General features: G+C 41.5%; 1 protein-coding gene across 1 annotated transcript in view; it reads right to left on the bottom strand.

Annotated features, from left to right (window-relative positions):
* Nucleotides 1-315: 315 nt before the first annotated feature.
* LOC112120543 (ubiquitin carboxyl-terminal hydrolase 24) overlaps nt 316-13,174 on the bottom strand; it is a 104,961-nt gene continuing 92,102 nt past the window's right edge. The window contains exons 61-67 of the mRNA XM_026651721.1: nt 12,942-13,007; nt 9,270-9,336; nt 5,023-5,101; nt 4,161-4,236; nt 2,332-2,418; nt 1,909-2,019; nt 316-1,674 (exon numbers count right to left, since the gene is read on the bottom strand). Coding sequence (XP_026507506.1) covers nt 1,612-1,674; nt 1,909-2,019; nt 2,332-2,418; nt 4,161-4,236; nt 5,023-5,101; nt 9,270-9,336; nt 12,942-13,007 — 549 coding nt within the window. The 3' untranslated portion in view covers nt 316-1,611. The remainder of the gene's footprint in view (nt 1,675-1,908; nt 2,020-2,331; nt 2,419-4,160; nt 4,237-5,022; nt 5,102-9,269; nt 9,337-12,941; nt 13,008-13,174) is intronic.

Genomic DNA, 13,174 nt, shown 5'->3' with positions numbered 1-13,174 from the left:
AAGATCCACTACAATGCCATCCTTATTTTGAACAGGCAGTTTCTGACATGGGTTCTCTAAGCTGCAATAAGTTATAGAGCTGTACAACGGAAATCCTATTGGATGGTTGCTTCAACAATGAAATGACTGGTTAATTTCAAGATTAGTGCACAATAGTGAAAAGCCATCTGCCAGTTCGTGTTTTGACAACAGTACATAAAAGTAAAAAGAAAAAAGGCACTTTTTGGCTGGTTGTGCCTTTGACTTGGCAAATGTATCCATTTTGGAGGTACGCAGGCACTCCTTAAGAATTTCCCCATTTCTGTGCATTTTTTTTTTTTTTTAAAGTAAGGCAGAATCCATAAATAAAGGCAAAAGCAGCGCAGACAATGTGACAAACTGAAAATGCAAAATGTACAAATATGAAAACTCAATTGGCACAAAAGCAGCTAGTATCCCGAGCTACTAGAAATGGCTGAATTGCATTCAGCATGGAAAACAAAAGTCCGCTCATGTAGTTCAACTGGTTTCCAGTTATTTATGAGCCAATAAACCTAGCTGTGGTATTTTAAATGTTGCCTGGTCAAGTGAAAATACAAAGCCAAATCATTCTTTCCCTGCATTAAAATTATTATAAAATCCACACAAAAATGTCTCCAACTCACTCAAGGAATTATTCACCATATACAACCAATACCAACTTTCTCAGTAACTTCAAAGCATAAGCAAATGATTGCAGATCACATGATTAAGACTACAGTTTATTCAATATGTCTCCAAGTCTTAAAGAGATGATTTAATGGAGTCAAACTGCAACAATTCAATCTTAAAGTGCTTTTTTTCTTTTTAAACATTAAACTTTTTTTTTTAAATCCACCTATGTCATTTCATACACACCAGTTACTAGAGAAAACAAAGCTTTTTTATTGCTCTTCCCAATTTGACATCAGAAGGTTATCAGAAAAAGCTCACCAATTCCAGAGTTCTTGTGCCAAAGTCATTCTATAAGGACTCACAATCTTTCAGAGCTCTCTGTGACCCCTCTGTCAGGTGCTATACAAACCAGCGGGGAGACATATTAAATACAAAGGTCCTTGTGTAGACTGATTCTTAAACTAATATTTTACAATGTAAATGTAAGTCATCACACATCTTTACATAATTTTGAATATTCCTATTCAATATTATCAGAAAGATTAAAAATTTGCCCTCCATACCTAAAGGCAGACTGATTTTTTTTCTGTATAAAACCCAAAAGAATCTTTTTTTTGCAGCATCACAGAAAAAGCAACAGTTTTACATTCACTCATTTAATGTTCACATAATAAAAATTTCAACCACTAGCTTTTTTTGTATTTGATAAAATCTTCTTGACAAACTTTTATCCTGTCTGGACAATCACATTAGCTACCGCAGGAGTTCTTTGCAGCATTAAAGTTCCTAAACCTCCACAGATGAAGAATGCTTTTAACTCTGGAGGAAACAAACTTCTTCAGGTTTGCCACAGATTCTTATCAAGCATTCTCTCTCCAGACTCCTCTGAAGGTATAAGCGATGGGACTCCAGTTTCAAAAAGGTGCCAGGCATTAAATATTTCAGTTTAACTCTTGCTCTTGAGTTCGTAGATATCTTCTAAGGGTCAACGTCGTCAAGGTCACTTTTAGGCTCACCAATCATCATGGGAGACTCCGAGCCCTTTCAACACACAAAAATAATGATGGTAGTACACACATTGTTCTTTAAAAGGTATACAGTGAAACGTCAGCACCCTGATTGCAGTCAGGGTTATTTTGTCTGTATCGCATCTTTAAAATGCAGTCAGTAGGTAAAGTATGCAGCACAGGGAATTCTTAGTATGAAGCCCACTGCTTTAATCATTCATAATGAATTCTTAACATGAGAGAGGATTATTATTATTATTTTATTTACCTGTTGTAGATACCTGTCTCCATTCTCATTGGCTGGACTACTCTCTGATCCATTACTGCTTCCTGATTGATCTCTCTCATTCAACAGGGCTGTGGCATATGCCAGCGTGTCCTAGGGTAGAATGGAAATTCAGGAGGTTAGATGCGCCATATACCCCATTCATTCAATGATCGTAATTAAAAACTCAACATCTGCCAATATTTATCACATGCATGTTTGGCAGGAAGTAACTGAGGTAACCACGTGGATTCACTTAAGGGTGCCCACTGTAGCCAGGAACAGACCTAAGATCCAACCTCCACAGGAAGAATGCACTTAAGTACACCTGTCTATAGTAAAATGCCAAGAAAATGGCCACTCAGTGAGGAGTAGGAAGGGGAAATGAAAACAACAAACACTACCTCTTGTGATTATGACACGTACCTGTGCTGAAATAGTGCGCTGGAAGGTTTTTGCAGTGGATGTTTCATTGGACACATTACTCTGTGGAGCCCAATAGTGTTCGGACATCTAAATAAAAACCAAAGTAAAAATTAACCCTGAGCAGCAGAAACACATTACATGCCTAAGGACTTGCTTGTATAGTCCACAGCAGGATGGGCCAAAAGTCTGTGGCAAGGTTCCCCAAATCTGTGGCATACCTGTGCAGCATACTGGAGAGCCTGTGTCAGCATCACTGAAACATTCTTACTTAATTCATTAAAAGGCTCCAACCCAAGATATATAATATCAGTACAATAACACTGTTCTATTTTTATAGCAAATTTAATTGCATGCCTGTTACCACGTTTTCAATTTTCAGTATGGTGCAGTTTTTGCACTGGCAACACAACTGCCTTGTAAAAGCGGTCAGGGAAAAAGATGGAGAGTCTCGGATTCTGGAACTGCAATGATACCCCATGCAGTGCTCGCAGAGAGACCGTGGCCTAATCTGGACTGCAGAAGCAGAACATGGACTGGTTCTACTGAACTTCACACTTAAGCGTCTTTGAGTACTGGAGAGCCGTTACCAGGCCTGCATTAGCTGGGAGCAAATGGGAACTAGAGTTCCTAGCCATGGCAGTGGGAATTGAGAGGACAGTGGTGTCTGTTTAATGCAGACATTTTTCTGTGTTGAACCGCAATGGGTTGCAAGAAATCTCCGGTGGAAGGTGGCTCCCTGCACCAGCATGCTGGCAAGGGAAGGTTTCCATACTGGATTTTCTATGTTGAACTTCAGCCTCTGAAAGCTTCCAAAGCTGGTTTTCCTCATGGGGAGGGACATTAGTCATGGGGATCATCACTGATTTAAAAAAATATTCTGATTTATAAAAACTATGTACGAGTTGTCTTTACTGGTACCTATGTGTACATTTGTGTGTACACAAACCTTTCTATTTTAAAGTAAGGACCCAAATAAAGTGACTTTTCCAAATGTATCCATTTAGCCATGTCATAATAATACTTGTGATTCCAGGAAAAACTTGCACTCTGTCATAATAATGATCACAGAAACCAAGGTGAAATTCATGCCTATTCCAAAAATACAGCAAGGGGAGATTTGAGCTTATAATTAGAGCTGGGCGAATGACTGATGTTTCATTTTGGCCAGCAAACCCAAAAAATCAGGGACAACACCCAGGGCAGTTCAGAAAATGTTTTGATTTTCCTGATTCGGGAAGAAAAGATCTGAATCCACATCTACCTACCTACCACGTGAGTGTCTCAATCACCAGGCAACAGTCTCTCTCACTCTCTCTTTAGTCCAATGAATATTTATAGATTTACACAAAGTGGAACTGTGGAGATTGACAACAGAATAGCCTAGAGCTCATTGGTTAGGGCACTCACCTGCTCAAATGAATATTTACGTAGTTATACAAAATGGAAACCTTCAACAGGAGAGACAGAGCAATCTACACAGAGTAGCCTAGAGCCTGATGGCTAGGCTGCTTACCTGGGAGGGAGGGAGTTCTGTGTTCAGGTCCCCGTTCCAGATCAGGGATTCACACGTGGGTCTCCCACGTCCCATGTCTTAACTACTGGAGTAACAGTTATAAATGGAAGAACAGACACACAGACAGTTTTCTGAAGCTGACTGTGAAAACCTTTCCCCAGCCTAAACTATCAGGGGAAATTCGTGAATAGTTTTGGGTCAACAAAAATTAAATTAAAAAAAAATTCACATAGATCAACTTATAATAGAAGTCTGGCTGCAAATGTAACAAGGAAGAGAAGACAGTCTCTCCATAATATTGCCCCAGCCAAATTACCTTCTTCTGTAGCCACTGTACAGCCCAGCTCCAATGATGAGAATTCTCCTTGAAATAATCTTTAGCAGCAGGGCACCTTGGAAATTGAGAGCATATTTATTATCCACAATAAAGGCAATCCTTTCTGTTAAATCTGAAATTCAAAGTCTGCTCTTCCTTCACACACACTACAAGAACCAAGTCAGTCACTGTCTTCTCTACATGTCATTATTGCAAACATGTTTTATTTTTTTGAAGACAATGCTATAATAAATTAACTGGCTTAGTGATAGTAAAAAATGTATATTAGATATACACAAATAAAGTTGAATGAAATTTACATCAGATAGTCCATTACGTAAGTAAGTTAAAGGTGAACCAAGAGCATATATTTTAAACCTTTAATTATTAACAGAATACATGATTAGATTTAAAAACAAACATTTTGAAATGAAAGATCTGAAATCCTTCCTAATATTTATCTGCCAGAAACCTGCATTTCGCATGCAAGAATTGACAACTGCCTTAAACACTACAGAATGCAGCTCTCCTACTTTAGCTTTAGATGTTGGTATTATCTGTGGCAGGAGAAATCCAACTCAGCGACTAGTAGATTTAAAAATACCCCACACACAATTTCAATCCATCTCAAGGGAACCTAGCATCTCATTTTCAAGAGATCCAGAAAACTTCTAAGTAGACTTCAAGAGCAGGCCTTTGAACTTCAACTGCATTACAGTAACCCAGCCTACAGGTGACGAAGGTGTAGGTAACAACATCCATATTAGCAACAGGGAGAGGTTTGCGACAGGCTGAAAATTTGTGAGGTTGTTACTATGGAGAGTTTAACATGAACTTTTCACTTTCTTTTACCATTACTTACTTCTGAGCAAGAGTAACAAGGAACTTGACACACTGATAGCAACGACTGCTGTCCACATGGTTACTATGGTGCATCAAGGCTGGAATGAGGGGAAAAAAAAAGTTACCTACCTTTTTGTAACTGTTGTTCTTTGAGATGTGTTGCTCATGTCATTCCATTCTAGGTGTGTGCGCGCCCACATGCACGGTCAGAGATTTTTGCCTCAGCTGTATCTGAAGGGCCAGCTGTGGCGCCCTCTTGAGTGCCGCGCTCATGCATCAGTATGGAGTATCAGGGGAGGCATGTCCACACGGCTCTGGAGGGACAGGGTGGCCCGAACTGGGTCCTTTGCCCGATGGCCTTTCTAGCCCAGTGCCGAGGAGCCGTGCTTCTTTGTTTTCTTTCTGGGCACTGGAGACGGGGAGCAGTGCTGGGTGAAGCCTGGTGCTGGGGGTGCGCTGCTCACTGAGGCCGAGGTACTAGGCGAGTCTTAGCGGGATGGCTCGGAAGCCGGACAAAGGACAGCCTCCATGAGGAGAGCCCACAAATGAATATCCTGCTCCGAGTCCTGGGTCAAAATTTTTTACAAATATGACACTTCTTCACATGCGATTCCCCCAAGCACTTGAGGCAGCTGCTGTGGGGGGTCACTTACAGGCATAGGCCTGTTACAGTCCGCACAGGGCTTAAACCCGGGAGACTGGGGCATGCCCTGCCTGGAGCGAAGTCCCCGCTGGGACTCTAACTTCTAACAACATTTAACAACTACTTAACACTAACAATTATAAACAAACGATTTACAAGGCCCTAAGGCTCTAAGTCAGAAGAAACGAAATCGCTAGCCCTTGCTATGCAAGGAGCTCCGACTAACCACCACGGGTGGTAAGAAGGAACTGAGAGGACGTAGGGGCTGGCGGGGCCTGATATACCGGTGCATGAGCATGGCACTCAAGGGGGCACCCACAGCTGGTCCTATGGATACCGCCAAGACAAAAATTTCCAACAACTGCGAACGTGAGCACAGGCCCACCTAGAATGGAATTGACATGAGCAAGCACTCGAAGAACAGAAATATTTAAAACATAATTCACACACAGTTTTGTGATACAAACAGCTACAAATTGGATTGAAAATATCAGGCTAAAGCAAAAAATTCTGGCATTCTATCATTTAATTTTATTAGAGCTTTCAGAAATGTTAGACATTTATAAAATATTCATGCTAACAGTACTAATTTTGCTCAAGATTCTCTTACAGTGTATCTGAACCCTCCTTTCTGTCTAATCTAGATCAAAGTAAGACTTCAGGCAATTATTTTATGCATTGTACCTGGATTTCAAACAGCACTTTACAGACAAGCTGTAAGTCTCTGGTAATACTGTTATCTTCCTCCTATCCATCCTACTATAGATTTTTACATGGTTCCATCTACTAGGAAGCAAATTAACAATCAAAGCCAGGATAAAGGACCCAGCTCACCAACTTTCAACTGGAGCTAAAACTTCTAAAGCAATTATCAGAGGGGTAGCTGTGTTAGTCTGTATCCACAACAACAACGAGGAGTCTGGTGGCACCTTAAAAACTAACAGATTTATTTGGGCATAAAGCTTTTGTGGGTAAAAACCCACTTCTTCGGATCCGTGAAGTTTTTTTTACCCACAAAAGCTTTTTTACCCATGAAAGCTTATGCCCAAATAAATGTTAGTCTTTAAAGTGCCACCAGACTCCTTGTTGTTTTTCTAAAGCAATGTCTAACTCCTCAATATATAAATGAAAGCAAAATTCATCACCCAGGAACCCCTAAATGGAGGATGAGCAAGCCTACAATAAGCCATTACAAGTCAGTAATTTTCCTATGTTATTAAGTTTCTTGTCTCTGCATCCTACAATGGAGTCAGGGTGGATAAAAATAAGTTAATTTTTTTTTAAAAATCAGATTTTGTTGAATTAAATAAAATACATTTTTCTTTAAAATAACCATTTAAAATTGAATTTGAAATTATGATAACTAGTAGTTCTGCATCCTCTCACACCTAGTTTTTATTCAGAAATTGGAAGAGGAAAACAAGCTTTCCTGCTTTTTCAACTCCCAACTGGTTCTTAACTCCGAATGAACGAGTCACTGAATTGAACTAGCTGAAAAAGCTGCAATGAAGAAAATATTTTCTCTCCACCTACAAATAGCTGACAAAAGCTGGTTTAGCACTTCAATAAACTGTTCTAGTAGCTTCCACCAGTTCAGTGGTTTAATGTAAAGGATGTTAATGATGATTGTAAGTTAGGCCGTAACATAGGTTCTAAAGAATGAAGGACATGGGGACCAGAAACAGCCAGTTCAATTCACTAACCACAGATACTTATATTGTTTAATAAATCAGTTGGTTTTAAATGCAAAACATTGTTACTTGATTTTTTTTCTTATGCATCAGCACATAAGATTGTTTAGTAGTTAAATAAAACTATTTAAAATTTTTTTTGGGAGCATTTAAAGTCCAATTTTCATCCAGTTTGACACAAATCCTGAATTAAAGAATCAAGTAAATAAGAAACGTGTTAGTCACATTTTCTAACATAATAAATGTAAAAAATATGAATCTGAATAAGTGTATTTAAGCTCTATACTTGCTTAAATTTAAATACATGTATATAGATATAGCATATCCCCTTGGCTAGCTAAAGAAATACCAAATTTAGTATACAGGCTATATTTAGTTGCAAATCAGCATGTTTTAATGGTTGCCAACTGATGATTTAAATCAATTTGATTTAAATCTACCCTGAGCAGAGGTTGCAAGAAAGGATTCCAGGATCTGCCAGAAGCGGACTTGTTACCCAAAGGTTGTCTTGTATATGGCTTTGTGGTCTTAATAATAGTAGAGAGCACAGTAATGAAGTCTGTAAAGTATCTGAACAGTTTCTAGGAATTCCAGGTTTAACTTAATTATCCTCATACCAACAGTAGGATCTTGTCCATGTGGCCAAGGACAGTAAGATTTCATGACAAATGAAGCATGAAAGACACCATGAGGGGGAATGATGTTCAAACTCACACCTGAGAAGAAGGGACAGCCCCGCAGCTGTTAAGGTACAAGATCCTTGAACAAATTTTCCTCGACATCCAGAGAAAAGCTGCACCACCCTTGGAGAATCCTACTTACGAAACCCACAGTGGTAGAAGATTTTCTTCCCACAGTTTCCAAGAGCTCTGTGGCAAAGTAGTCCACGTGGGTGGGGAAGGGCTCAGCAACTTGCTGACTGGAGAGAGCTCTTGGTAATACCATTATTAGAAGGGGACAGCAGCTCACATTAGAACCAAATCCTGGGATGAGGCTGTATGTGTGTGTGTCATATCCCATATAGTAAGAGAAGGTTCTATCATCCCATATGAGATTAGGGCTGCTGCCTCCCCTCCCCCAAACTTTACCTTCCAGGTCAGAGAAGCTTTGGGGGAAAAGAACCTTGACTCATGGAGTGGGGTGGGGGGTGGAGGTGGGAAGAAAGCTTAGCTATGGAGAGCCTGCATTCGGATACCAGCCCTCTGATTCAGCAAGATCAGAGCACCTGGAGATGACCTAAGGCCTGAATACAGGCTTACACACTTTTAAAGGCAGGATGCATGCATCCAGTCCTTGGTAGGATTATTGAATCAGAACAGGAGTCACCACATTCATAAGGGAGGAAGACTGGAGGAGGCAGCAAAAATACTAAGATGTGTAAGGAGGAGACTCTCTCGAGGAGTCTGTTTTGCAACTGGGTTGAAAGTCAACCAGCAAACTGAGAGAAATTCCCATCTCTTCCACTTACTTCACATTTTCTTCACATCTTTTTTTCCCCCTAGGGAAAGGCCAAAAATGTCAATATTAGTATATAGGTTGCTTCCTATATACTAACCGCTTTTCCTCCTGGTCTCCAGTGCAAGGACTACATTGCAGAATGGGGCTGGGGAGAGAACCTTTATGACAATATTGTATATTTGTGTGTACACCCGCCCCCACAATAGTTTGGGCCTGATCTGAACTCTGAATGGCCTTCCCTGACGTACATGCGCTCCATCCCTCTATCAGCTTAATGATTTGTTTTGTTTGGGAGAAATAAGGGTCCATTTCCTCCCGTCTATCACCATGATATTCTCATGCTGTTTTTGGATAATATGTGAAATCAATTTCATTAAGAAGTTCTTCAGTTCAGCAAGATATAAAAACCAATAGGTTATCTGGACATTTGTCAAAGGAAAGCATTACCACATTTCACACAATAGGCCTACTTGCCTAGCAATCCATTTTCAGTCTCAAATGCAAATTTGACCCTCTCTACTTGTAAAGGGTCTTCAATAACCTGTGAAGAAAAAAAAAGAAAAAGGTTGGTAGAACTTAAGTGTTACGTGAGAGGTACTTGCAAGGTGGTCTCCATTATAACCATGGTCTCAGGTTCTTCAGATTTTTGTGTTATAAATCATAGAATTGTAGGACTGGAAGGGACCTCGGGAGGTCTTCTAGTCCAGTTGCCTGTACTCAAGATAGGACTAAGTACTATCTAGACGAGGGGTGGGCAAATTTTTTGGCTTGAGGGCCGCATTGGGTTTTGGAAATTGTATGGAGCGCCGGTTAGGGGAGGGGGTTGTGGCCCGGCCCCCACCCCCTATCTGCCCCCCCCCCCGGGACTCCTGCCCCATCCAACCCCCCCGTTCCCTGACGGCCCCCCCCGGAACTCCTGGCCCATCTACCCCCCCCTCCCCCTGACTGCCCCCCGCTGGCCCATCCATCCCCCCCTCATTCCTGACTGCCTCCCCGACCCCTGCCCCATCCAACCATCCCTTCTCCCTGTCCCCTGAGTGCCCCCTGAAACCCCTGCCCCTGACTGCCTCCCACCGCCCCATCCAACCCCATCTCTCATTCCTGACTGCCCCTCCCAGGGACCCCACCCCCATTCAACCCCCCCTGTTCCCTGCCCGCCCCAACCCCTATCCACACCTGTGCCCCCGACCACCCCCCCGAACTGCCCTGCCCACTATCCAACCCCCCCGCTCCCTGCCCCCTTACCGCACTGCCTGGAGTGCCAGTGGCTGGCAGCGCTATGCTGTCACCACCGCGCAGCACAGAGCACCGGATCCAGGCCGGGCTCTGCAGCTGTGCTGCCCCAGAAGCTCGTAGCCCTGCTGCCCAGAGCATTGTGCTGGCGGCGGAGCAAGCGGAGGCTGCGGGGGAGGGGGAACAGCAGGGGAGGGGCTGGGGGTAGCCTCCCGGGCCAGGAGCTCAGGGGCCGGGCTGGATGTGGCCCATGGGGCGTAGTTTGCCCACCTCTGATCTAGACCATCCCTGACAGGTGATTGTCTAACCTGCTCTTAAAAATCTCCAACAGAGATTCCACAACCTCCCTAGGCAATTTATTCCACTGCTTAACTACCCTGACAGTTAAGAAGTTTTTCCTAATGTCCAACCTAAACCACCCTTGCTGCAATTTAAGCCCATTGCTTCTTGTCCTATCCTCAGAGGTTAAGAAAAACAATTCTTCTCCCTCCTCCTTGTAACAACCTTTTATGTACTTGAAAACTGTTATCATGAGCCCCTCAGTCTTCTCCAGACTAAACACACCCATTTTTTCAATCTTCCCTCACAGGTCATGTTTTCTAGACATTTAAATAATTTTTGTTGCTCTTCTCTGGACTCTCTCCAATGTGTCCACATCTTTCCTGAAACGCGGGCACACAGAACTGGACACAATACTCCAGCTGAGGCCTAATCAATGTGGAGTAGAGCAGAAGAATTACTTCTTGTGTCCTGTTTACAACACTCCTGCTAATACATCCCAGAATGACGTTTGCTTTTTTTTGCATCAGTGTTACACTGTTGATTCAAATTTAGCTTGTGATCCACTATGACCCCCGATCTCTTTCCGCAGTGCTCCTTCGTAGGCAGTCATTTCCCATTTTGTATGTGTGCAATTGACTGTTCCTTCCTAAATGGAGTACTTTGCATTTGTTCTTATTGAATTTCATCCCATTTACTTCAGAACATTTCTCCAGTTTGTCCAGATCATTCTGAATTTTAATCTTATCCTCTAAAGAACTTGCAACCCCTCCTAGCTTGGTATTGTCTGCAAACTTAATAAGTGTACTCTCTATGCCATTATCTAAATCACTGATGAAGATACGGAACAGAACTGGACCTAAATCTGATCTCTGCGGGACCCCACTCATTATACCCTTCCAGCTTGACTGTGAACCACTGATAACTACTCTCTGGGAATGGTTTTCCAACCAGTTATGCACCCACTTTATGGTAGCTCCATCTAGGCTGTATTTCCCTAATTTGTTTATGAGAGGGTCATTCAAGACAGTATCAATAGCTTTATTAAAGTAAAGATATACCACATCTACTGCTTTCCCATACCTCCACCCCCATCCACAAGGTTTGTTATCCTGTCAAAGGGCTTGTCTACACTGGGACATTGCTGACAAAACTTTTGTCTTTCACAGGCACTTAAAAAAGCCTCCCCCCGCAAAAGACAAAAGTTTTGCCGACGCAAGTGGCAGTGTGAACGCGGCTTTGTAGGCAGGAGCGCTCTCCTGCCGACAAAGCTAATGTCACTCGCGGGGCTGGAAGTATTTTGTCAGCAAAAGTGCCGACAAAGTACCGAAAAAGAGCGTTTATACATGCTGACTTTTAGCGACAGCTGTGTGGTGTAGACAAGCCCAAAGAAAACTATCAGGTTGATTTGATATGATTTGTTCTTGACAAATCCACACTGACAGCTACCTATCACATTATACAAACATCACACTAGGTGTTTGCAAACTGACTGCTTAATTATTTGCTCCATTATATTTCCAGGTGCTTTCCAAGAACTTAAGATGACTAGTCTATAATTACCTGGGTCGTCCTTATTCCCCTTTTTATACGTTGGCACTATATTTGCTCTTTTCCAGTCCTCTGGAATCTCTCCTGTCTTCCATGACTTTTTAAAGATAATCGCTAATGGCTCAGTTCCTTGAGTATCCTAGGATGTATTTCATCAGGCCCTGGTGACTTGAAGACATCTAACTTGTCTAGATATTTTTTAACTTGTTCTTTCCCTATTTTAGCTTTTGATTCTACTTCATTTTCACTAGCATTCATTAACTTAGATGTCTAAGTGCTACTAAACTTTTTGGTGAAAAACAAACAAAAAGTCATTTAATACTTCTGCCATTTCCACATTTTGTTATTGTTCCCCTTCCCCCGCCCCCACTGATTAACGGGCCTATCCTATCTTTGGTCTTCCTCTTGCGTCTAATGTATTTGTAGAATGTTTTCTCATTACCCTTTATGTCTCTAATTTAATCTTGTTAGGTGCCTTGGCCTTTCTAATTTTGTCCCTACATTCTTGTGTTATTTGTTTATATTCATCCTTTGTAATCTGACCTAGTTTCCACTTTTTGTAGGACTCTGATTTTCAAATCATTGAAGATCTCCTGGTTAAGCCAGGATGGTCTCTTACCATACTTCCTCTCTTTCCCATGCAGTGGGCTAGTTTGCTCTTGTGCCCTTAATAATGTCTTTTTGAAAAACTGTTAACTCTCTTGAACTGTTTTTCCCCTTAGACTTGCTTCCCATAGGATCTTACCTACCAACTCCCTGAATTTGGTAAAGTCTGCCTTCTTGAAAGCCATTAAATTTACTGTGCTGTTTTTCCTCCTACCATTCCTTAGAATCATGAACCCGATTCTCTTCAGGTCCAAAATGAAAAAACAAGACTTGTAGCATTTCACTGACTATTGCAATACTGAGTAAGTAACACAGCATACAATAGACTAAAACCCTCAGCTGAAAGGAGGAAAGATTACAGGATGTGTGTGTCAGAACTGTGACCACCATAATAATGCCTTCCTTCAGTTAGGTATTTAAACGTATTCCAGCCTGCTTGGCCAGTGCTTCATATACAAGTCTTTACTCTTCACTTACCAATATCTCATGAAGTAACTGGAATATGTTCTTCAGTTCATGAGGGGGGGCAGTTTCCAGCTGGTTCTGTATGTTAGAAATACAAAATTCATCAGATGGTAGAATACACACCAGCAAAAATTTGATACAATTCAGTAATGGTTCAAAATATACCAGATATTTAACATTCCTTGTTTGTAGTTTACAAAAAACTGCTAGAACTATTGATTTGAACCTTAAATCTTAAAGGAAAC

Source organism: Terrapene carolina, unplaced genomic scaffold (genome assembly GCF_002925995.2).
Source record: "Terrapene carolina triunguis isolate 2854851 unplaced genomic scaffold, T_m_triunguis-2.0 Scaffold102, whole genome shotgun sequence".
NCBI classification, from domain to species: Eukaryota; Metazoa; Chordata; order Testudines; family Emydidae; genus Terrapene; species Terrapene triunguis.
This window is presented reverse-complemented; position numbering and strand designations above follow the sequence as displayed.